The following is a 24,009-nucleotide window of genomic DNA, read 5'->3' as shown; positions in this document are numbered from 1 at the left end:
GCGCGCAGTATAGAAAGTAGTTCCGATGTTTTTTCCACAGAGCGAATCTCTGATTGACGCATTTAAATACGAGATTATTGGTATTGCCAGAGAGGCGCAAATCATCCGTGAAATTACGCAAACGGGGAAACGGAGCTGCCGTCTTGCAGAATAATGGGATTACAGTAGCTGGATAGTAATAAATGTTCTGCAATGAATGTAAAGTTATTAAGCGATAATAAATTTATTAACCGACAATAAATCTCATTGACAGTAAACAAATTTGATGTATCGTACAAATAATCGAATAAACAATTGTTTTCTCTCGGTGTGCTTCCTTTCGTCGCGAGTACGGCTAAACATTCACACGAGTTGCTTTTTTTTCCTTGTCGCTAGATCAATTTTTATTAAAGATTATTAATATTTAAAAACGCTTCTGTATACATCTATTAAATGTTTCAACAATATTGGCGCCTTGGGCAGAACCCGCTGCTAACTATAACCTTCGTCCGTCCTCTCTCGATAGTAGATCATACTTATTAAAGGCCATCGCGATCGTGAATTTAAAATAGTTTGCAAATGTCGACGAGTGATTTTTTTTCTCAAAGAAACTCAACGATGCATTTTTTTCGAAGCGCCATTGTTAAAGTTGTACAAAAATTTCAAAAATCACGATAATGTCTATTTACAAAAAAAATTCTCGTTCAAAATTATCGATACCTGCAAAACAATGTACAATCATCAATACTGAATACTGAAATGATACTGATTTAAACATTTTACGAGACAGCCTTCAATAACGATTAGTATGTCTTCTAGATGTAGGGCTCTTATTCTCATTCATACGTTCGCATTATGAATATTCTCGGTTTTCAATATCAGCTCGTTAAGATTTATTAGTTGTCCCTTGTCATACAGAAAAGAAGCAAATAACTCTTTAACCACACGCAAGCAGGTCAAAGGTACAGTGATCGTTGACTAGATTGAAACAAAATTTTGCAGAGTATAAAAGTGTTAAGTTCATTAACTATTAACAGATCTTTTTTCTTTAAAAATAACACCGATAAGTTTAATCACTGTAAATCTTAACGTCGTTCATTTATTCTAAGATTATTTCAAAATAAACGTAAGTGTTTCACAATCACCAAGTCGTATATCACTTTCATACCGGTATGTTCTCTACAGGTCGATCTCTCAAACCTTTCATACGCCGCACTTAATTTTACTAAATACTTCTTATTTTACTTTTCTCGTATTTTTCGCAAATTATCTAACTAACTACGTTGAGTAGTCCATAGTCGATAGAGATTGTACGACAGATATTTTCTATTATAAACAGTTCTTGAGTCGGGAAGTTGCTCTCCTTTTGATCTCCTTCGTCTTGTGGCATTGAAAGATCAAATCCATATACGAGGATTCAAATACGAATGAGAATCTTTGTGGTAAAGTTTTCTCAAATTAACGACGAACAAATATATTATACTGTTCGAGCTTTAAAAGTATTTTTTAGTTATATTTTCTGATCACATCAAGTATGTGAGATTGAAGTTGTTAAAACGTTTACTAAACGGATTCTCACGAATGTGATAAAAGGAGTAAATTAGATAATAATGCGAAAAACTTTAGAATGAAATTCGTTGATTTACTGTACAAGATGAAAATCGAACACATTTTTCTCATGTAAAATTCTGATATCATCTACACAATTATTTTGTACAATTCATATATTAAGTTGAACATAATATCATAGGCATTATATTATAATTCATATTATATAAAAATTAAAGCACTTGAAGCATAGAGAGCCTTTACCCCTACAAACAGAAGGATATACGTCAACGTACGTTAAAATTATACCATAATGCAATATCATGAACCTAACTTCTTTCGAAATCATATAAACAAGATTTTTATTTACAATTCAATAACTGTAACATATCAATATCATTTTACTTTCTAATTCAAAACTTAACACAGCAGCGTGATGCTCGTTGAGATAATTTATTATTTCGTTCTCACATTCTCGATTGGACTTAACACACCAGTGAGGAATAATTGACACATTAAAATTTTTGAGAAAAGTCTTTTCTGCCTTTCAATAAATACGTCGTAATCCACCAGCGGGATTTGGCATAGGCCCAAACAGAGTTTACATAGCGTGCATTCGTTTTTTTTTTCAATAAATACAATTCTTGTCCTCGTAGTCGCATTAAATCCTGTGTATACGCAAACGTCGTCCATTATCATACATATTAATTATAAAAGCGTCCATTTTAATTTTTTTCCTCTCTACACCGACGCGCGCTGCTTCACTCGAGCAGACGTTCGCCGATCGAAGTTACTTACTCGATATTTGTTTTCGAATTATAATACAAAACTCTTCTAAACTTACAGAGACATTGTTCCTGGTTCTTATGCACTTATCGCAATACAGAAAACGAAGAGGGATAGTCACTCTTAAACCTATCGTTCATCACTCCAAAGAATATGCTCCGGTGTGGATGCGCAAATACTGAGGAAAGCTCGAGGAGAGAATATACAGCTTAATGGAATATCTATAAGACAGAGAATTAAATGTCTAACAAAGCGTGCAGTGCGAGTTTCAGACAGCAAAATGTTCGTACAAAATCTCGATGTATCTTTGAAATAAATATATGTAATATATACATTGAAACAATTCGCAATAGAGACAGATAAATCCAGTGCTGTCCAAAGTACAGTATTATTATAGGGAAGTGGGAGGGAAAAAGAGCGAGGTTTGTGCAGAGTGATGGCATAGAGGATAGTGTCGAGTTCGCAGAACCAGGTATCGGGGTGGTCTCCCTTTAAGTGAGTTTACCGTACATAAGGCTTACATGCTACAGGGCGAATCGCGAATACGAAGCACTGCGTGCAGCTGCGGCCGCGATGAGGGCCCGTTAGAGGTACTCGACGATGTCGCACTTTATCGATATATTTGGACAGCTGGCGACGCTTGCGCCGTAGCGGTTGCTGGTGCTCTTGTGGCGCTCGGTCAAGAGCTTCTGAAAGATCGGCAGTATCGCGACGTCGAGCAGCTCGCCGTCCGACACGGCGCTGTACATCTTACTGCTCGCAGAGCCGGAGCCGTTGTTGTTGTTGGCGGCGCTCCGCGGATTCGCACTGGCGAACTTGTTGTTGTGTATTGTCGCGACGTCCGGCGTGCTTTGGACGTACTCGAGGCGGCTAGCTTGTTGGCGCAGCTTCGACTCGACCGCGACGTGCCGACATTCGCGTGAGCGACGCCGGTGAGGACACTCGGACACTGGGTGGCTGTGACGCACTGGACCGGATTTGCCGCCTGACGTGTACTTGTCCCGCGAGCGCTCTGACACCGAGCGCTGAATTATGCCTGACATCGTTTCCTCGTATTTTTCTGCAATAATCACAGTGTTTCAAACATTATTTAATGTGCAAATGTGAATTTTGCCATCAAATTTAATTTCGAAATTTATAATTTTATTACAAATATTATTCGGAATCATGCATAAAACAAGAACGAGAAATACCGTAAAATCAGTATTAACAAACCAAATTAAAATTTGTTGCAACGTATAAACTTGTAATTAATTAACGAATTTCATTATTCAGATTTTAACAAGCTTATCTCAAAGCGCGTAATGTATTTGCATCGAAATATAACAAAAGCATTTCCTACCGTACACTAATATTTGCGTTTTGTACCCAGTTTCACGCATTATAAATATGCCCATATGCAATATGCATATTTTTGAAAAATATTTTCAACAGACTCATACCAGTATCGGAGTAGCTGGCATTAACGACGTTAGGCACGCTGGGCGAGCTTGCATTATGTGAATCGAGATGGTGTCCTCTGTGTCTCTTGACGTCGGCAGAGCCATTGAGCATCGCGTGACTGTGTCCTCGTCCACCGTGCTTCTCGCATCTGTAGCCGGTGCCTCCGCTGAACGCGCGTTTATGGCCGCATTCGCTGATCACGTAGGCCTTGTCGAAAGAGCCGAGCGACTCCTCGGCTCGGGCCACGTTCTCCGTCGATATGTAGCTGATGGAGTTGGCAGGAACGCTCGGCCGACGCTTCTCGAACAGCTCGTGGTGCGAGTGCGCCAGATCGCCGCTTTTCACCGAAGAGCGACGTTTCAGCGAGGATTGGTGCGGTACTGCCACGCTGCCGCTACCTGGAATAGCGAGTAAATTTTTGACGTTAAAAAGATTTTCTTTTATAAAAATAAAAACCATTATGCCGAGCCAGCTGCCGAGTTTTCGCGAGTACAATTTCAAGAATCTCTTTGTAATGGAAAATTTATAGCGACGCCGCTATAGGGCGAGAAATTCATTAAGGATGTTTTGCTTTGTATACTGATAGGCATTTCAATAAGTTTGCAATTTCGCGGAAGGAAAACCGTTTAATAAAATTCAAGCAGTCGAAGTCAAAGTACAATATGAATGCTTGCACAGAAAGATATATAGCTGCATCAAATCGATCGAAGTTATCTCGAGAGGAATATTCATAAAGTTAATCCAATTTAAATCTGATTGTTCAGCATTAATGAGAAATCTTCCGATCTTCAATATGATGAATTTAGAAGGAAATTTTACATTTAAAATCAATATTAATTTAATTACTTTACTCAGTTACTTGGCAATTCACTCGAGGCGCTTTTTCTGGAAATTCAATTCCCACTAAGGCTTGTTCATTATAATAAATTCAAATGGATTGCTCGAATAAATTAATTATACTTTATTATGCGCGTAAAACGTCAAACTACGTCACTAATTCCAATAAAGCTCTATATGAATACATTGAATTAGTTTGCACAGTTGAAATCTTGACGAATAAAAGTCCGTACCCGTGTGCCTGTGCTTCGGCACGAACTGCACCGGTGGCGGCACTATGGCAGCTTGCTCGAGGTAGCTCTGCTCGTGTAGCTCGCCGAAGGAGACGTTCTTGGGCGGTGGCGGTGTAGGCAGCCTCGAGCGCGCCTTCGACTCCCTCGGAGTCTCGCTCTCTTCGTTCGAGTGCGACTCCTCGACGTATTCTCCGCTAGTCGGCCTCGCGTAGGTCAACCTTGTCGTCGGGGTATCGACGCTGTTACTCTTCTCGCTATCGACGGCTATACGGGCTCGACGTCTCAGGTTACTGCCGCTGTCGCTCGAGTGCTTCAAAGCCGAGGGCAGAGCTGCGCCAGTATCGCGAGGCGTCGTTGTCGGGCGCTCGCTCTCTGTCGTTACTATCGTTTTCGAGAAGGACGTCTTCTTCCTGCAGTCGATGAGGGACTATGTTAGGAATGAAGCTTGTGCGGTTTTGTCGAGATTTTGCGATATGTATTTTTTATAGACGTTAAACGAACAGAAAAGCTTGAGTATGCAAAGTGTAAGAATGATTTTACGGTGCGTTAACTTTTACGAAGTATTTTCAACTACTCAGCGGAAAGCCGCGTTTGCGGTGGGTTATAGTCGCAGCGAAACCATACGTTTCAGTCGACTGAGCGCCAAAACTTAATCGCGGTCTAAAAGTCTAATGGAGCACCGGACTCCCTACTCTCACAGTCTTCTCTCGTCGATGCTTAAACTTTATACGGATTCATATACGCACTTGGCAACCTGTTGCTCTAACGAGCTCACGTTGACATAATCCCCCTCGAGTTGAGAGACGTTCGTCGTCGAGTTTAGACTGCACATGGACATGGAGATGTCAGTCGTTTCCGTGGTGACCGAGGGACCTGCAACAGAATCGTGCGTCACCATCACTGGTCCCAGCGCGCTATTCATTTTCGGAGACAGATAAAGTGGATTTCAGAGTTGACTAAAACGCTTGCCAAGACAAATAGCAGTGTGCCTTTGCAGTTTGACCCCCACCTACAAGCGCGACTTGGCTTTTCCCTCCTCTACCCTTTACTTTTCTACGCGGCTAAGTTTAATGAAAATTTCGTGCAACGGCGGTTTGTAGCGCTTTCACTATTTTCTACTTTGATTGCTTACTGTGTAGAGATGATTAGTGGTTTCGACCTACAAAATTAAATCTTGAATGAATTTCAAATGAAAACTAGTGAAAAAGTATCGGTGTTATAAAATTACTTCAACAACGTGCGAAATATGCTTGGCAATAAATACAAGTATATGGAAAATTCAACATAGTTGTGTGAAGAGAATGTAAAATTCTACGTACTTCGATGAACGGCAACTACTATATACGTGAATGTATATCAAAATCATTGGCAGTAAAGTAACTCATGCATGCGACTCGAATGGCATTCCAAGACGATTCTCTCAACGTAGGAAAGTTAACTTGCGATGCTTTGTGAACTGACCTTTGAAATTTTTAGTGCTATGCCGCTGGACAGTGGGCTCTAACATACAGATCGTGAATAAGGAATTTGCTCTCAATCTCTCGTGACAATATTATTTACATATTTACAACAAAAAAAGTAAGTGGTGTCTCTACAGCCGAGCGAAGAGCCCTCGCGAGCTCTTCCCTTGACTGTACCGTCAGGGAGCTATATATAATAAATAAGTTAAAAGTAGCCGGCAGGCCATGAAGAATGCAACGAGCGTACCTTCTCGCTTAATGGTCGTCTCGTGTCTGGGGACAGTCAGTCGGTCCATGGCGGCCTGCGTGTCCGCCACGCCGTCGTCGCCCAGCCGCCTTAAATACATCTGCAATCAAATGGACCTCGTTATAACGAGCCACAGCCGCGCTTGAATGATACATGATAACGAGAGGAAGAATGAGTATAGACACGAACCTGAAGCTCGGACTCCTTCTCGTGGAGCTGCTTCCTAAATTTTTGATTGGCAGTCGTCACGTCTTTCAAACGCTCCTCCAGCTCGCTAACAGTCGAATCTCTCCTCGCCTTCGACATCGGCCTGAGGGTGGGTCTAAATCTCTTGTCTATCTGGCCCTGAGGATTCCTTCTCAACTCTATGAGCTATGTAGAGTAAAAAGCGAAACTTTTCTTATTCGTTATTTTTTTCCTGCGTCCGCAGGCCGGGATCGCCGGGCTCTCGTCGCGTGTGTGCATAATGCACGAGCGAAAAAAATTTAAAATCGATGGCGAACGTTCGTTTTTTCCCGCTTTCTCGACTTTTTTGAAAGATAGCGATCGCGCTGCCGCGTCAAAAAGAGCACAACGAGCCCATACACGTACACACACACATATATCGACAGACACAAGTTATGCGCAATCGTTATTTACGAGGCGTCGACGTGCGGTGCTTACCTTCGGCACAAAAACGAGGCACAGCGTGGCGGTGCTGCAAAATATTATGAAAACCGACAGCATTATGAACATGGCGTCCTGCTTGTCGGCCAGTACGAAACTGATGGCCGCCCCCGTGACGCACATTATCACGACGTTGTAGACGCTCATGCCGACGTACTTGCTGTCGTTCAGCGCCGGGATGCTGACATGTCGCGTCTCCCACGCTAGGAAAGCACCAAAGATCTGCGAAGACGGATCGAGACGGTTAGTCGGATATACGTGTAGGATAACATTTTTCGCGCCCGATACTCACCATTAAAAGACCTTTATAAGCGTATATACTTCCTAAATATACCGTCATCCTATTGCTCTGGCAATACTCGTTCTCCGGCATGATTATTATGTCCTCGCTGGAGGGATGCGGCTGCGATATAGAGACAGAGATGATAATGCATAAAGCAGAAAAAAAACTCGAGCTTGATTTTACGCTCAGCTCGCGTTTTATATACGTACGTAGGGCTCCATTTGCTTGGTTTCCCTATAAAACGGATCGGCGACCTGCCAAGTTGTCATTATTGCGAGATCGATAAACAGCAGGACCCCGACAACCATGAAAAGTTGATAGTCCTTTATGACCTGCGGACAGAGAGAGCGAAAGATATTTTTCGTGCAGCGGCGGTTCTTTCATGTAAAATGCATGCGCGGCGCCAGAATGAAAGCGACGTTACGTAAAAGAAGTTGTATAGAAGTAGCAGTATATAGGGTGGGATTCGTACTTTCTTGTTGAGCTTGACGTCGGTGAAGATGGAGTGGACGCGCCAGGTCTTGGAGAACATAGAGCCGAAGGCCAGTGAAAAGCCGGCCATCAGAAGCCACGCCCTTGCCGTGCAAATGTACGGGAAAGCGGTGACGCTCGAGAGCTGGGAGTCCAGGCCCAGGAAGATGACGCTACTGTACGTCAGCATGCAGCCGATTATTATAAGGTTGTTTAGGTGCGGCGATGACATCTTTATGTACCTATTTTTTTGGAAAAAAATCAGTACAATTCGTATCTCCCAATTCATCCCAAGCCCATCTCACGCAACAGCGACAATAACGACCAATACGTTCAAGTACCTCTGATTCCTATACTTGATGTTGATGGCGAGGAAAACAGCGGCCATAACGATGCCAATGGCCGCGGTAGCGGCGAGCACCGAGTAGATCGTGATGTTGACCGTCGAGTGCTCGATTATGTGCAGCGTCCGGTCCTTGGGTGGTGATTTGCCTCGCCAGACCAGTGGCTGTCCCCGAGTCAGGTCCAGCGTGTTCGTGATGGCGTCGTACTCGCCCACCTTCACTTCGCTGCCGCCTGTTTTTTTTTTCCAAAGAGAAGCCCCACGACTTTATTACTCGCTCGGCCACTTTATACGGGCCGCGACGCCCGTATAACCTTTTATTTTTCACGCGGGGTGATTCCGCGAGATTTAGTACGCGCGAACGGCAGGGTTTCGTATATCGCGACACGGAGCAGTTTTGGCTGTTATTTTTGAAATAATTTTTGAGCGCCGGCATTACGCGCAGCGTAAATTTTCAATTTTTTAACGGGCGCCGTTTGGAAATTGAAAAGAATCGGACGAGCTGGTAGCTTTTGTTTTGAATTTCAATTGAAATGTGAATTCATATTTTTTTGAACAGCAGATCTTTCGGCCGAGTAAAGTGTATTTCATTAATATTTCTTTGTTTAGAAAATCGAATTATTTGTTGTCCGGAGGCTACGCATGTAGATAACAAAGAACGAGTAAATGAAAAGAACTTTGTACGCGAAAGCCACAGCGGAACGTAACCAATATTTTCAACAAAACGGAAAACGAACGAAGCCCACAGTTTTCCGGGAAACGCATAGTGAGCAGCGAAACTCCAAAGTTTCCCATGTACAACAGTCATCGGCGCTGTCCGAGAACGCGGTAATTTCATAAAACCAAAACCGAAAACAAAATCCGTATTCCCTGTGGAAACTCGACTCCCTCTAAAGTCGCCGGCAACTAAAAATTACGTTCTCCTCGCCTCTCGCGAAAACTTGCGCGTCGTGCGGCGACTTTCGAGCGATTTTCCGTCGACTACCCGAGTCTCATTTATACATCGAAGCTGAAGGGTCCCTTCGGGCCGATACAACTCGATTTTCCGCGGTCAGCCGCAAAGTTTTCGCGACGCTTGCATCGACAGCCTGACGCGCTTTGAAAGAGAGAGAGAGAAAGAGAGACAGAGAGAGAGAGAGAGAGAGAGAGAAGCGATATCTCGTGGAAGCTTTCACGTTGCCGGATCAAAGGCGAGGACTCGCTTCTGCTCCTTTTTTTCGAGGATACTCGAGACGAGAAGGGCGGCTTCGCTTATCGATGGTTTGGCTATTTCATTAGAGGACTCGAGGTGTCTTAATCCGAGGATGCTCTCGTCGAGTTTGCTTTTCATCGCAATCTGTTTTCCGATGCAAACGCTGAGATTCCTTTTGACAAAGATTTATCTAACTCGAATTTTCTCGAGGCGCGTTTTTTAATCTTCTTCGAGTCATATACAGAGAGCGAGTATTCATTTAACTGCGCCGTATACTTTTTCGAGAGTTACTCAGAAGGGGAATAAGAAGCAGAGGAATAAAGATGAGAGTCGGCTTATTATAGACGGAAGGAATACACCGGTATAAAATAACATTAGCAATGAAACGAGAGCAGTATGAAAATTTTTATTCGCAAAAAAAAAGGGGCGCGAGCGCTCTCAGATATATGTATATGCGAAGGAATATCTTTGAAATAAAACGATATTACATCTCGACGCTATGTATCGCCGACTTTTTACGGCCTTGCTAGATTCATTGCGCGCCGCGATATTGCCTTGTTTAAAGTGCCTCTTCCTTTTGCAAGAGAAAGAGAAAAAGAGAGAGCGTCGCATCGCTCTGCGCATGATGTTGAACGTAATTATTTTTGATGCTCCGCTCCGGCTTTCCTCCGGGGAGGCAAAGAGACACGCGTCGACTCCGCGGGTCAGTTTATATCCATCGATTTTCCCGTCGAGATTGCTCCCGGATCTGTCACAACGTTATATCTCTGAATGCATTTTAAACCAAAGCAGCTGTACGTATATTCTCCGGGGAAATGATTCACAGGGTTAATTGGCCCGTCGCGGTAGGATAGCCTGCGATTATTCGGTCGTATCTGTTTTCGAAGAGCAGGTCGGACACTTACTCTGAAACTGTTTCAGCAGGATGTACGCCTTCCTCTCGTTGTCGTAGAAGCGCACCGGACCCTGAAACAGCAGAAACATCGGAGTTGCAGCGCTAATATTTTCGCTTTTTTTCACCCGCTCATTCGCGAAAAAGAATAACGAGCAGTCGCGATTAAAGAAGAGACTGTGAAGAGGGAGGAGTGGATGTACGTACATCCGAGCAGGCTCTGTACACGGTTGCCGGGTGAAATTATGACGCGGCCGTGGGATTCCCCGGGGAGGAAGCGTCGCGCATCGCAGAGTCAAGGAAGCGAAGCCGAGGCGCTGCCGCTACTGCCGGTGTTAAACCCAGTTAACGCTAACACACTTGATAATAACGCCGAGGCGAGACGTCGCGGCGGCTCTGTATTATTAACCCGAGAACGCGCGCTGGACCGCTAATTCTATTTTCGAAATGCCGCTGAATATTTAAAAAAATCGTTCCGAGAGGCCGACGCCGCGTAAAAAGGAAACGAGGCCGTTGTTGGTCTATAAGCTGAAACATTGACGAGACGATTTATAATTCGCGCCCCCGGAGCTGTGGCGCCTGCGTCAGCTGCTCGATAATCATCGCGGGCTTAATTATGGAATGCCGAATGAATCCGCGCGCCAACGTGTCGCCACGCGATTTCCTCGGCGCCTGCCGAAGCGTCATTGCGATTTTCCTATAAAAGCATAGAACAGAGACTCAAGTGACATAGTTAAAAACCATTTAGCCGTTAAAAGTAGCTTACCCAAAGCTGTAAAGAAAGTCGGATGATCGGGGCTTGGAAGTGCATTAAGGACCGCACGCTGTCGGCGACTACACACGCTCACAGACAAGTGTATAAAAGTACAAACTCACGGTGACGCCCTCGAAGCTGGTATTTTTGAGGGCCTCGAGGAAGTACTTTTCCCAGGTCGCGTCCTGGTAGACGAAGTCGGCCAGAGTGGTGATCGTCCGGTTGGGATAGGCGTAGCGTATCTTTCGGGCCACGTTCTGAATGGCCAGCGCTATCGCCCAGATGCCGTCGTACGAGTAGCCGTGGAAACGAGAGTACTCCGTGCCTCGGCGCGCGTCGTACTGCTTCAGGTACTCGTCCGGCGTCTGGAAGTAGAAAATACTTTTTAAAGTGTACGAAATGGCGTTATTCAATCGTCGATGGACCTTTGAATTCTTTATTTTCCAGATAGCCGTACGTTTCCATTTCATCTATTTCGGACGTTACGTTTTCGATTCGTATTCCGATACCTACCTCTCTCTCTCTCTCTCTCTCTCTTCATACACGACGAATTACAAAGTCCAGCCGGGGATTATATTGTATTCGGACTGAAAAACAACGTACAGCGCTCGCGCTGCGAAGAGCACTTGTAAACTATTCCGTACACCGAACTAGAATGTCCCGGGGATAATTCGATACGGAAAATTTGGCGAACGTGCAGCAGTGCCATCAGAATTCATTACGGCGTATTAGCCAGCTATTACCCAACAATAGAGAACTAATTTCGCGCCGTATGAATTATTAGCCCGAAGCCTTCGCAAAATCGATGAAACCTCGGCGTGCGCGTCATGCTTCACGTCGAAAATCGAATAAACACTCGGTTCTCGGCTCTGTTTCTTCGACGCGCGGCTCGAGACAAAGTGCAAGAGTCTCCTCTCGAGCCGCGGGTGATTTATCCTCTGACCCGCATACAGCCGAGCAGATCGCGCGGCACTTTCCCAGCGGATATTCCGCAGTGTAGAAAATTTGTTTTTCCCACAGACAGCCGTCTCCCTTTTTACGCCCGACGCGACCCGGGATTTATTCTCCTCGCGGCTCTCCGGATTCTTTGACGCGTCAAAGTCAATGAGGGAGCTCATGCCTCTAAACACGCGAGTCGCATTCGTCAAAGCTTTGATCGGCTCGCTGCGAGCAATTTCTCGAGAGAGAAAAATCAGGATCGTACATCCGAAAACATTTTTCCGATGGCATTACATAGGCGTACATCCTATCCGGGCTTTGTTTGAGCGCTCGTCGTCTCGGCGCCGACTAGTCACACGCTCCATATGTGCGTTTGTGTGCGAGTCCCTTAACTCGTTTTCCTCTTCGTTAGACCTCGCACAGTGGCAATCCAATTTAAGTTTTTCGAGTGCGTGTCGCCCGAAAAAGTTTCGCCCTCGCCGGAAGTTGACGAAAAACGACGAAGAGAGCGAAAATTCTATGGACTCGATTGGATACCGATACACGCACGGTTATATAGGCGCAGCTTCGTTTTTATTCCATCGCGTGTGTATGTACGCGAGTCACGTTTGACACGCGAGAGACGTTTCGGTAAAAATGAAGGAAGGAAAAAAATTCGACGCGGCTGTGATTTATTCGCTCGTTGTATAAAAACATAACAAAACCAGATTCGAATAAGCGATCGGGGAAAAAATGCAGATTTGCTGTACTTTTCCGCGCGAGCAACACTATACGGTTATAAATAAAGCGACACGGCGGAGGCAAAATGCAAAGCGGACGAACATTTTCATCGATTCCGAATCAATGATTAATCGCGTATCAATTATACTCGCCAAGCGGATGTATTTCTGATGCGCATAATCCCGGGAAGAAGAGTTGCCCCGAGTCGATGTCGATATCGATGTCGAGCATACTGGCGCAGCGTCGACAAGTCGTGTCCGGATAAGGAAATAAGAAAATCGAGCGATTCGTCAGTGAGATTTCTCGACTAATATAGAGAGCCAGAGCCGCCTTAATGCCTCTGGATCGGGAATAACTCGAGCGGGTCACGAGTGACATCCGTCAATATTCAGCGGGGCTGAATCGAGGAGGAGCTTCTTTCAACTCTTCCCTTTTTTCTCTTTATCTCTTTCCACTACTACGTCACGATAATGGACGCGAGTTTCGGAAATGATTGTTATTTCTCGGCTTGTTCGGGCTCGTAGATCGTGCTTAATGTGCTCGTTCGCGTATATATATATATTCCAGTGGACTTTATGAAAATATAGGCTACGCTCGAGTGAGTTCAGAAGTAATAAAACAATAATGCGAGGACGAGTGTGCGCGCAGGAGGTGCGGAAGTCCCGCCGGGAAATCAAGGAACTTTTGGCTTTTTCAAAGATTTGTCGGCGCTGGGGGGGGGGGGGCAAAGTCAGTTATACATGTATACACGAGGTTTATACTCACGATGCCGGAGACGGTGATCTGTTGCTCGGTCGACAGAGGAAGAAGGTCCGTGAGGATCGTGCCGTGGAGGGCTTCCTGCAGTTCCAAGGGCGCACACTTGGTGTCCGAGCGTAGCCACCATTCTTCCGTGTACATGCCCATTATCACCCACTGGTACTTCCGGCCGTACATTTTTAACCTGTCGACAGAAGATTGAACGATTAAAGATGAAGCTGTTGTCGTCTTGGAAAATTTTTCAAATTTCCATCCGCGAAACGCAGCCGCATCACGGAGAAAGCGACCGTGACTGATCATCGCGCAAGCCACTCCGTCGGATTGGGCCGCGGGTTTTTTTTTTTTTTTTGCGTTTTCAATCTCGTTTCCTCCGAAATTCCGCCTCGTCGCAGTAAAAATATATACACGCCCCGGTGTGTCGGCGTAACCGAATTACCCCTGCAGTATCGTCGAACTTTATCCCTGTATAGTATAGCCGTGAGCGCGTTCGCGTCGATGAGAGTAGTATAGCATAGTTCGTTTTACGCTCGGCGAAACTTTGCTTCATTGTGCGAGCAGTGGCTTTTCGACATTTTTCCGTACTCCCCGCTTCGCGTCAATAAGTCATAGCGACGTAATCTTCGTGAAATATTACTCGAGAGCGCGATACTCTCGGGAGAATGAGCTTTCTCTCTCTGTTAAATTATTCGACTTTGCGAGCGAGAGAGAGAGAGAGAGAGAGAGAGAGGGGGAGAGAGAGAGAGAGAGAGAGAGAGAGAGAGAGAGAGAGAGAGAGAGAGAGGAAGCTCTATATCAGCCGGAGCTCGCGCAGTTTTAAAAGAATTTCATTCGTGAAAATGATGATTGTCGGAGGGAGGGTAGAAGATTGAAAAATTAATCGCCTTAAATAAAGAAGCTTACCTGTGAGCCTCGCAGAAAATTATCCTTGCCCACACCTCGTTGAAATTTCCGAGGATGATCCTTACGTCCTTTGTCTTGAGCTTCTCCAGGGCCGTCGTGACTTCCGTCGCGAAGCTCTGGCTCTCCACGACTTCGATGTCGTTCAGATCAAGATCCGAGACCAGTCTATTGTGTGCCTGCAAAAGCCAAAACACGAGTGAGCTTCTTTTTGCGAACCGTCTGTATACTTTCAATTTGAATTTCCGAGAGGGGAAGAGATTAAATCGCGTTTCTCATCCGACGCAAATGAGACGTGCGGACCCTATCTCCGTTGCGCACTTTTTCCGCGGGTGTGTAATTTGTGAAACTCTATCCGGAGGCAAAAACTTACGCCGCCTCAGCAGCACAAGGGTATATATAATACACACGTCCATTGCACGGGCTACACGTGTCAGCGACAAGTAGAAATCCGAGAGTACAGTCAGACATGCATAGCGAACATTCCTCAGCCGGTGAAACTTTTCCAGAACAAATTCAAATTATTCCGGCAAAGCCGTAAGTTCTCTCGAACGTTCTCTCCTCTATATTTGCCGAAAATTTTACAAACTTTTTTCACTGCGGAATGACTGATACTTCCTGATAAATTTAATAATCTAATAAGGCGTAAAAAAAATCCCAGGAATTTTCCTTTGAAAAAAAGGCGCTCCTTCAAGCCCCCCCTAACGCCCCTCCGAGTCTTGTGCACATTTCCATCGGGATAGGCGCGATAAACAAACGTTTCCTCGCGGCGACGCCTCTCTCTCTCTCTCTCTCTCTCTCTCAAAAGTATAACGCGAGAATCTCTCTGACCCAGATATGCGCTCTCGTTTCGCAGTTCTCCGCATTAATTATACGCCAGCGTACACGAGCGATCGATCCCGACATTCCCGAGAAAAAGTTTACAGCGTACACTGGCAGAAGGAAGCGATCTCGCAACGCGATGAGAAGCGCTTTAATTTCTTTTTTTTGTTCTCTTGTTCGAATGTGTATATAGAGCTGAGGGCAGGTGAAGCTTGCCACCTGGGAGCGCTAAAAGCTCGGCACACATGGCGAGCGCGTGTGTACACTGGCAGAGGTCCGAGCGGTCTACTACTGCGCGGAGGATTAAGCGGCTAATGATAACGGTGTCCCTTTGTTTTTATTGCCGCCATTGGGTGCCTTGTACAGCGCGGAATTGAAACGGCTTGTTGGGGAGGGAGAGAGAGAGAGAGAGAGCTTCGTACGTCAATTTGCTTGGCTTTCGTGTTTACGCGCGATTCTGCTGTTTGAACGTTTGTATTCGTTTTTTACGCGTGTGATCTAACGCGATGTGGCGAGTATGTTGAAAATTACAAGTGGATTTATTTGTTGGAATCGATTGTTTTATTTAAGCGAAATGTATTTTCTTTCATTTACAATTTATCAACAGGAATTGTTAGCATTGCAGCTCAATGGGAGCTGTTGTACTGCGACACAGCCAACACTTTGAGGAAGATCGCACTGGTGAGATGTAGGATTGAAGCGTAAGCTTGAAGCGCATTCTTGTAGAACCTGCTCACCTTTGCGGCATTTGTAATACTTTCCGAAAACGCACTCGTGAGGCAGCACGATCGGTGGACAAGACGTTGGATAACCTGTAATGAAAATTCGCGATCAGTATTATGTTCACTCAATTTAAACAGTCACGAGTCTTTATCATCATCACCTGGTGCAATATCATCCGTCGATGGAGTCGTTGGTTCGATCGTAGAAATTAATTTACATCCTGCCCGGTATGGATAATCGCAAACTTGTTTTTTGGGATTGAAATGCAAACCTTCTGGGCAACTTCTTAAAACCGGCCCTCCCGCACACATGTAAAATTTATTACAATCACTTTCGTGCGCAATGTGGATAAGGTCATTCCTATCCTCTACTCTTGAACACTCGGTGGGTACTGGCAAAATTTCTCCGTTCTATGTGTATGGAGTACGGTTTCACTTGAAGATTTGCACCCCTCGATGCACCGATGGCCAATATCACCAGAAGAAATATGAAAGTTTGTTGATTGAAATATTAATAATATTGGATTATATTCTTTAAGGATAAACTTCTTTTACTTACTTTTCATCATGGATGCTATTTGAATATATGCAGTCAAAAAACTGTAACCGTTCAGTAACCCAAAGAAACAGAAACTGTTCCACGACGATAAAGAGCCGTCTTTTATAATCAACGCAAAAAACATTTTTTAATGACGGTGCAAAAAATTTCGGGAAACAATTATGCAACGTCCGACAGAATTTTCCAGAACATCTGTCGAATCGTTCGAAATTCGTCAATAATCACACAAAATATAACGTCGAAAAGATCGAACAATGGTCACTGGCACCTGAGCAAACATTACGCGCCATCTGTTTAGCAAACCTAATTGAATCTCGAAACTATTTTCGGTTAATCTTCGACGTGAACAAAATCCTTAATCATCTGTAAACAAAGAGCACGGCTTGTTTCGGGAAAGAACGTCGCTGAACTGTTTTCTTATTGGCACGTCTTGCGGCACGTGGCTCACAATACAACGGTAGATGTTCCTAGTGCTCTTGCACTTAATTAAAAATAGTTCATTGTAAAAAAATACAGAGTCGGACATTTCGATGAAAACATTTCCGAATGCAGCCACTTTTCGCATATACAGAGGATTAAGCTTGGCAGCAAAGGTTTTTTTCATATTCACACAGTCGACAAGTGTACAGCAATTTCCGCGTATCATCCGTTCGTTAGAGCGGCTTACGGATATTTTTCGACAAAGTTCGCCATTATCGTTCTCTTTTTTTCCGCGGCGCAAAGCCATTGACGGAAATAAAACAAAAAACTGCAGCAGCAGCACGAAAGCGAGAGAGCTTTATTATATACAGAGTCGTCGCGCGTGAATCGAAACAGAGTGAGAGAGTGAGAGAGAGAGAGAGAGAGAGAGAGAGAGAGAGAGAGAGAGAGAGAGTTGGTCGCGCAGTTTTACAAGAGGCTTATACACACGCTACTGAGCGCACCATATGCATCGCGGCGATGTAAAACAGGCGAGTTCGTTTGTGAGACGTCAAATTGATTGACTTTGGCGTTGACATCATCGAGGATCGATGATTGAGATTGACAATTTGATTAACGAAGCAATTTATCAGCCATGCTGCGGCGGAACTGATCGATGCGCTTGTATAGTTGTCGGGAGCCAGGAGAAGAGTTGCGCCGTTACGTGCTATTCTTTATGCTCCCCATACCGCTGCCACGAAATATGAATCCATCGATCGCCGGCTTTTCGACTTCAATTTATCATTGCTTTCTCTTTCGACGCCAGTGCTGCTTCGAGAGATAGTACTTACAGGTCAGAGCTGCGCGATAAGCGCGTGAATGATGGTATCGGCCGTGTCTCGCCCGAAACAATATCGAGAGAAGCCGTGTTATACCTATATAACGCAGACTGCAATTTAACGACGTGCAGCGCAGGGGCTCACTGAAAACACGCGAACGAAAAATCAATCGGCCCCCGAACGAATCGCGCAATCGTCATTCATCGATTTCCCGCCGTATAAGGGACGTCCAATACCGCGCTCTAACGCACCAAGTTCAATTATTCCTCTTGACTCACCGACAGCCACACACATGTATAGCGAAAGAAGACGACGTTCAAAGAGCGACATCGCTCGCCGAGGGCTGATCTTTCTGAGCTGCGAGCGTTTAACAATTCCGATGAATTTTGCGTTTGAATTCGGATGATGGGACAAGTTTCCGCGGGGAGAGAACACGAGGACTTACACGAGCGATTATGGCGGCAGGTGTCGTGCCGAGGAAATCAATTATCAAAGAAAGGACGGATTTTAATTATCTCGCGGCTTTTTTCCTGTTTAAAAGCGACTACTACGACGTAGAAGACGACGACTGGGTCAGAAAGTTATAATTGCTTTTGATAATATCTCCGAGAACGAAGAGCTGAAGAGGGGGGGGGGGGGGCGATTGTTGAAAAAGTTTCGCGGGAGGGTTCCAATTAAAGGCTATATAGTTTCTGAAAACGCGAGGCGTTTCTCCATCATTCCCCTACGCGAGATCGACTGAATTTAGAGACGCGACTATCCGAGGGGAGATGCGCTACGCGCTGCATTTGACTTCTGCCGAGATTACCTCTAGCCGTGAGGCACGTCGTTTTAAGGAGTAGATGCGGGATAGGGAGAAAAATTCGAGAAATAGAGGATGATATAGATCGCCTGTCGCTGGCCCGTATTGGATTCCTCTGGTTTATTGGATTTTTCCCGCGGGCCCCGGCGATAAAGCGTTTTAATAAAATGAAAATTTTCCCTCCCCCATTTAACACATAACGTATGCGCCGACGATCGACGATAGAAATTTAGCCGCGCGCGGCGTATTACAACTAAAATTGCATTAGCTTACACCGGGGCTTACCACTCGAAAGTTTGCGCCGCTCGCTGATGCTCTTTTCGTTCGCGAATCGCCCGCCCGGATTAAAGCTAATCTCGCTGTACACTGCTGTTATATTGGAATACTTGGACGCGCTCTCTGTGTTGCTCTACTACGAAATTAAATTAGCGATACCATTAGCGAGAGATATAAAGTATAAAAAGGCCCGTAAGCCGATCAGTGAAAATGATTGTCCGCAATCAGAACTCGGAAATTGGCAATCATCGAGAGACAATCGACATAATTTATTCCACTGTATACCACCCCTGAGAGAGCAAGTGGGTGCAAGAACTTACAGGGTAAGCAACTCGAAAGATATATAACGCGACAGGGCGAGCAGAGAGTCTCGGGTGGCGCGAAATAATGCATCGCGTGTAGGTACCTACACCCACCCACACATGAGCCGTCGAAGATGTAATCGCGTTTAATTAAAGCGCCGTGGCCCAGAAACGCTCTATATATTAATTCGGAGCGAACGTGAGAGACTATATACTATAGCAGCGCCGACTCGGCGTTTAAGAACGTCGCGCTTTTTTTAAACTTTCGGCGTAAACAACGGCGGCTTTTAATCTTCTAATGCGACCGCGCGCTGCGACTCGGAAAGTTTTGATTAAGTTTTCTCCGCGCGTTCCGGCTTATTTACGTGTGTAGCGAAAAAGGAAGTTGTTGGGATTTCTTGTTTTCGAAAATTTCGGAGAATCGACGGAGACGACGCTGCTCCGCATGTCGATCGCTCGGCAATTCTTGACGGAAATATAAACGCGCGATATAACTCTCTGGTCGTAAAACGCACAGCGAGAGAGGCGTCGAGAGAAATTTTGAGTTTCATCATAATCGTTCGGATCGTATAATACGGCTGTGTGTCATTTTCTCGTTACGGTTATTGTGCGATCGAGCGAAACGGCCGCTTGAGTTTGGTTTATCCTTCAGCTCTCTCTCTCTCCGTTTCAAACGCTGCAATAAAACAATAATCCACTTGGTGAGAGAGGTAGGATCGTTTCGACGTATGCTTCTCTTATTTTATTCATAATTCACGACATAAATAACCGTTTCGATTTATACTCCAGTTGCTGCAGTAGCGCGAAATTCGAATTTCGCCACTTTATGCAAATGCGGATTATGCGTTCGAACAACGCACTTGACTCCTATAGCCATATACACGCGCTTGATTTTCCTCCTCTGGCGCCGCACTTACGCGGAAACGTGCGCCGACTGCCAACTCGATCACAGCTGCAATCAATTTATCGGCTCCGCGGATGAAGACGCCAAGGCGTCGCTGCAAACGAAGACGGATATATTTTCTGTATACGTTAATTACGTGCGAAGGGAGATGGGAAATTTTTCCTCATCGCGCGGGTCAACTGCTAGATTGATCATATTAGTCGCGTGTGACTTTTAATGAAATTTGACGAGTTTCGTCTCGAAGCTCGCGAGCGCGTGTCTCTCTGTGTGTAAACGCTGCGCCATCGGTATTTGCATATCTTTAGAGGAATTCGTATATGCACGCGGGAGACGTGTACATAGGCTGTACAGAGAGTGCCATTCCGACCTGGGCGTGATTGCTTTGATCGACGCGATGGGAATTTATTCCGAGATTTCTTCGAGAACTCACAGGTGCGGCTCGAGCAAGCCCAGCAAGGCAGCTACACGCGCCCAGGGACTGCAGAGCAAGGCCAGTCTGAATACTTTCCTCAACAGCAATTATACACTCTCGTAACATTAAAATACAACGCAGCGAGTAAATCAAGGCTCGCTGTATGTATATCGAGGAAAATTGCGCCGGGTGCCTCGAATTACATCGAGTTCGAATTCCCCGGCGTAATTGCATTCGAAAACGAGATGAAATACCCGTCGTCGTCGTCGTCGTCGTCGTCTCTACCTCATTAACGCCCGCTCGCACAGTCGCGTAATAACCCCGGACCGCGTTAGCGCAACAAAGCCATCAACCTTCGAACTTGTACTTCGCGTCGATGCAATGGCAGAGTCTCGAAAGGCCGCAAGAAAAACGGCTCTCATAACTCGAGGATTATGCATTTACCCAAAGCCGACGAGGAACTTCCTCCCCTAAAACGAACTTTCGGATTATGCAGTTATGCAAATCTTCGGCGTGCGTATGCAAATCGCTGAGATAGATAGATAGAGAGTGTACAGTACAGTGTGTAGGTGTGTAGCGCAGTGTACACAGTCTTACCAGTGCGTATCTGGGCTCGTTCTGGTAGATAGTGCCGACGCGCGTCCAGTTGAACTGGGCGAGCAGGGCGAAGCGTGGCGCGTTGAACGCGTTCTCCGACGGCACGATCCTGAAGAAGTTCGGGAAGCTGTCGGCGGTAAACATCGGGTGCGTGTCCGCGTAGCTCAGCTGTAATCAAAAGACCCACACACAGGTTAATATTGCGCTTTCTGTACGTTACTCGCAGCTGATGCGGGCTCGAGGTGTATAGCCGTAAACAATGGGGGTCGAGAAACTTTCCTCCGGGAGGGAGAGTACACTATTTTCTGCGAATGCACTGTACACCTTTGTGCTAATCTGCTCTTCCTTTCTCGCGGATGAATACCGAGGCCGAACAAAGCCCGCAGCAGCGCGTATCCTCCCGTAAATCTCGGGAGTAAATTAATGAAAAACTTTTATTTTTCTCTCTACTACACCGCGCTGCCCCCCGAGTTCCTTGTACCGGCGGAGAATAACACGCGAAGAAGCGACGTGTCTCTCTCTCTCTCTCTCTCTTGTAAGACGCGCGATATTGCATGTGTGTGTGTGAGGACACGTGCCGGGTAGCGAGGGAAAATTAAATTCCGTGTGTTACGGCTCCCGCTGATTGCGTAATGCGAATTTATACGCGGCTTCGGTTCTGAATTATTCTCCCCGGCGTAAATCTTGCAGAGCTCGCACGGCTATTCTTCACGGAGGTCTTATTCATTTTTTTGACACGCGCTCTGTACGTATACGAGAGCTGAATTTACGAGAGTCGAGAGAAAAGGCCGGTATAAGCAGCTGCTGTTTTCTCGTTTCTCCTCGTGGGCTGTGCCCTAAAATGGCGATGCCGATGAAATTCGCTTTCTTCGGCTCTCTCGAATACACGACGTCGACGTCGACTCCCTCTAATGGAACACGAGCGAGCGATCTCGGCTTATGTAAATGCACTCGCAGTTATTATAATCAGCTGATGAAGCCCCGTTTAAATTTAACGACGCGCGTTATTCGGGCGTGTATTATTCGCTTTTAATCAACTATTCATATCGCTCTTGGTTCGATTATCTTGTGCCTGTGTGTTGGTTCATCAATTACCCCATTACATGCATTCGCTGCTGTGGCGTAAACGTAAAGGGCATATTCAACGAAGCCGCATCGCTTCGCCGAAAGCCATAGTGTAACCGGTTCCCTCTCGAGTTAAAAACTGCTTCATAAGTCTCCTCCACGTCGCCCTATAGCCGACACACGCTCGCCCAGCTGAGCCGAGGAGTTTGAGTAGTTTGCCTCGGCGACGAGCTGCATATGAAAACGCGAAATCGCGAGTGAACTTGCTGCAGCGCCGGAGTGAAGAGGGATTAACGGGCCAAGTTTGACACTAGTTCGCGCGACTAACGAGAATCGCTCTTGACGCGCCTGTCTCCGCGTTTTCTTCCAGTTTTACGTGTACCGGCTCTTTCTGGCGTTCGACGTGGCGCAGATAAGACCCGTTCCTCACTCAAGAGAGAGGGAGCAACAAGTTCAGAGCTGCTCTCGATGATATACTCTCGCGGACGGCTTGAAAATCGAGGAGATGGACAAAAGGAGGTAACCTCGCGGCCGAGTGCCATCGTTTCGCGCTTATATTTGACTACTTATCGTGTTTTCTCTCTCTCTCTCTCTCTCTCGGCCCTTTTTCGTACTCCGCTGCCTGTTATGTACGTAAACGGGGCTATTTTTAGAGCTCGCTCTTCGAACGCTGATTTTCACGAAGTAGCTTATCGCGCAATATTTTTCAGCTCAAAGAAAAACCTCTGGGAAAAAAATTTAATAATCCGCCGGAGCACAGCAGCCTGCTGCACCGCGGAATAACTCGAAGTAATTTTCGGAATGTTTACGGAGAATGAAATTTTACAAGCAACAGCGAACAGAACGCGAAATGTTACATTTAATGAGAAGTTCGGAGGAGGTATTTCCGCTATTTCATCCGGGAAATACCTAAATTACATTTCGCGTATACGCACACAGCGAGAAAAGAGGCAATAACGAAGGAGACGGGGGTGGGAAGAAAAACAGTTAGAGAGAGAGAGAGAGAGAGAGAGAGAGAGAGAGCCGGAAATTTTCCATCGCGCCTACGCAAACAAGCCCGAAGCCTCGGCTTACAGGCCATTTCACGGCGACTTCTTCCCCACCCTCTGCGTCTATTTCGAGAGAGAACTCCGCTATTATGCCAATTTCACGATGAATTACACGCGTCGCTGATTTTCTTCTAATAGGCATCGGGTCGCCGACCAGCGTCTGCTTCCGGCTGATGCCAGTCCTCTCTCCCCGGATTAGCCGCACACGTCCGTCGTTAATCCTTCCACATCCAAATGTACGTCCTGCCGCATATGCGCCTAGATATACGCACTAGTCGCTCGGAACTAGCCCTATATATACTACAGTCTCTCATCTGTGATTACTCCGAGTCTCGCCCTCCGTCTCTGTCCGCTTCGCGGTTTCGGAACTCTCGCTTTTTTCCGCTTTCTCTCGGCCGAAAGATTGACGAATGGCTCGGGGCTAATCTCGCCGTGGATCATCCGCTTTAGCCGAGGCTTTGCTCCTGCATACGTCCCTCGCTAACGAGCCAACAGAGTCGCGAGCGATGTGGGAGAAAGAATGCGAATTCGCCACTTGTTTCCTTTTTTTTATATCCTCCGGCGTCGCGCGGCAGTAAACACGCCAAGCGTGTCTTCCACCCGATGTTTGCGCACACGTACTCCTGGGAGAGGCGGCGACGGCAAATACGATGTATATCCTCATATTTTCAGCCGTATGCATACACGTTTATATAATGTGACAGACGCGAAGGCATATTCGTGTACTCGAGATAGAGAGAGCTTTTCAGCATCGCGCGCGCCATTTGAAATTCAAGCTCGCGAGAGAGAGAGAGAGAGGATATGACAATTGC

General features: G+C 45.8%; 1 protein-coding gene and 1 long non-coding RNA gene across 6 annotated transcripts in view; both read right to left on the bottom strand.

Annotated features, from left to right (window-relative positions):
• Positions 1–24,009, bottom strand: part of LOC100120180 (gamma-aminobutyric acid type B receptor subunit 2) — a 125,173-nt gene that overhangs the window by 484 nt on the left and 100,680 nt on the right. For 3 of the 5 annotated variants that reach the window (XM_008208762.3, XM_031931032.2, XM_031931033.1), the window contains 17 exons: positions 21,084–21,251; positions 14,453–14,628; positions 13,559–13,736; positions 11,257–11,499; positions 10,394–10,454; positions 8,295–8,529; positions 7,955–8,195; positions 7,692–7,814; positions 7,492–7,602; positions 7,197–7,421; positions 6,723–6,905; positions 6,534–6,633; positions 6,288–6,326; positions 5,573–5,699; positions 4,827–5,236; positions 3,756–4,154; positions 200–3,373 (listed from right to left, as the gene is read on the bottom strand). In XM_008208762.3, the coding sequence (XP_008206984.2) occupies positions 2,898–3,373; positions 3,756–4,154; positions 4,827–5,236; positions 5,573–5,699; positions 6,288–6,326; positions 6,534–6,633; positions 6,723–6,905; positions 7,197–7,421; positions 7,492–7,602; positions 7,692–7,814; positions 7,955–8,195; positions 8,295–8,529; positions 10,394–10,454; positions 11,257–11,499; positions 13,559–13,736; positions 14,453–14,628; positions 21,084–21,251 (3,495 nt within the window). In that variant the 3' untranslated portion in view covers positions 200–2,897. Of the gene's footprint in view, positions 1–199; positions 3,374–3,755; positions 4,155–4,826; positions 5,237–5,572; positions 5,700–6,287; positions 6,327–6,533; positions 6,634–6,722; positions 6,906–7,196; positions 7,422–7,491; positions 7,603–7,691; positions 7,815–7,954; positions 8,196–8,294; positions 8,530–10,393; positions 10,455–11,256; positions 11,500–13,558; positions 13,737–14,452; positions 14,629–21,083; positions 21,252–24,009 lie in introns of those variants that run through there. The other 2 variants (XR_004227810.1, XM_031931035.1) reach the window with 2 other exon arrangements.
• LOC116738611 lies at positions 18,761–21,069 on the bottom strand. Its single transcript, XR_004345057.1, has 2 exons — positions 20,505–21,069; positions 18,761–20,168 (listed from the first exon to the last, which is right to left on the bottom strand). It is a non-coding gene; the product is annotated as an uncharacterized LOC116738611 (long non-coding RNA).

The sequence above is a fragment of the Nasonia vitripennis genome, chromosome 5 (assembly GCF_009193385.2).
Source record: "Nasonia vitripennis strain AsymCx chromosome 5, Nvit_psr_1.1, whole genome shotgun sequence".
In the NCBI taxonomy this organism is placed as follows: domain Eukaryota; kingdom Metazoa; phylum Arthropoda; class Insecta; order Hymenoptera; family Pteromalidae; genus Nasonia; species Nasonia vitripennis.
Note: the sequence above shows the minus strand (reverse complement) of the source record. Positions and strands in the feature narration are given on the sequence as shown.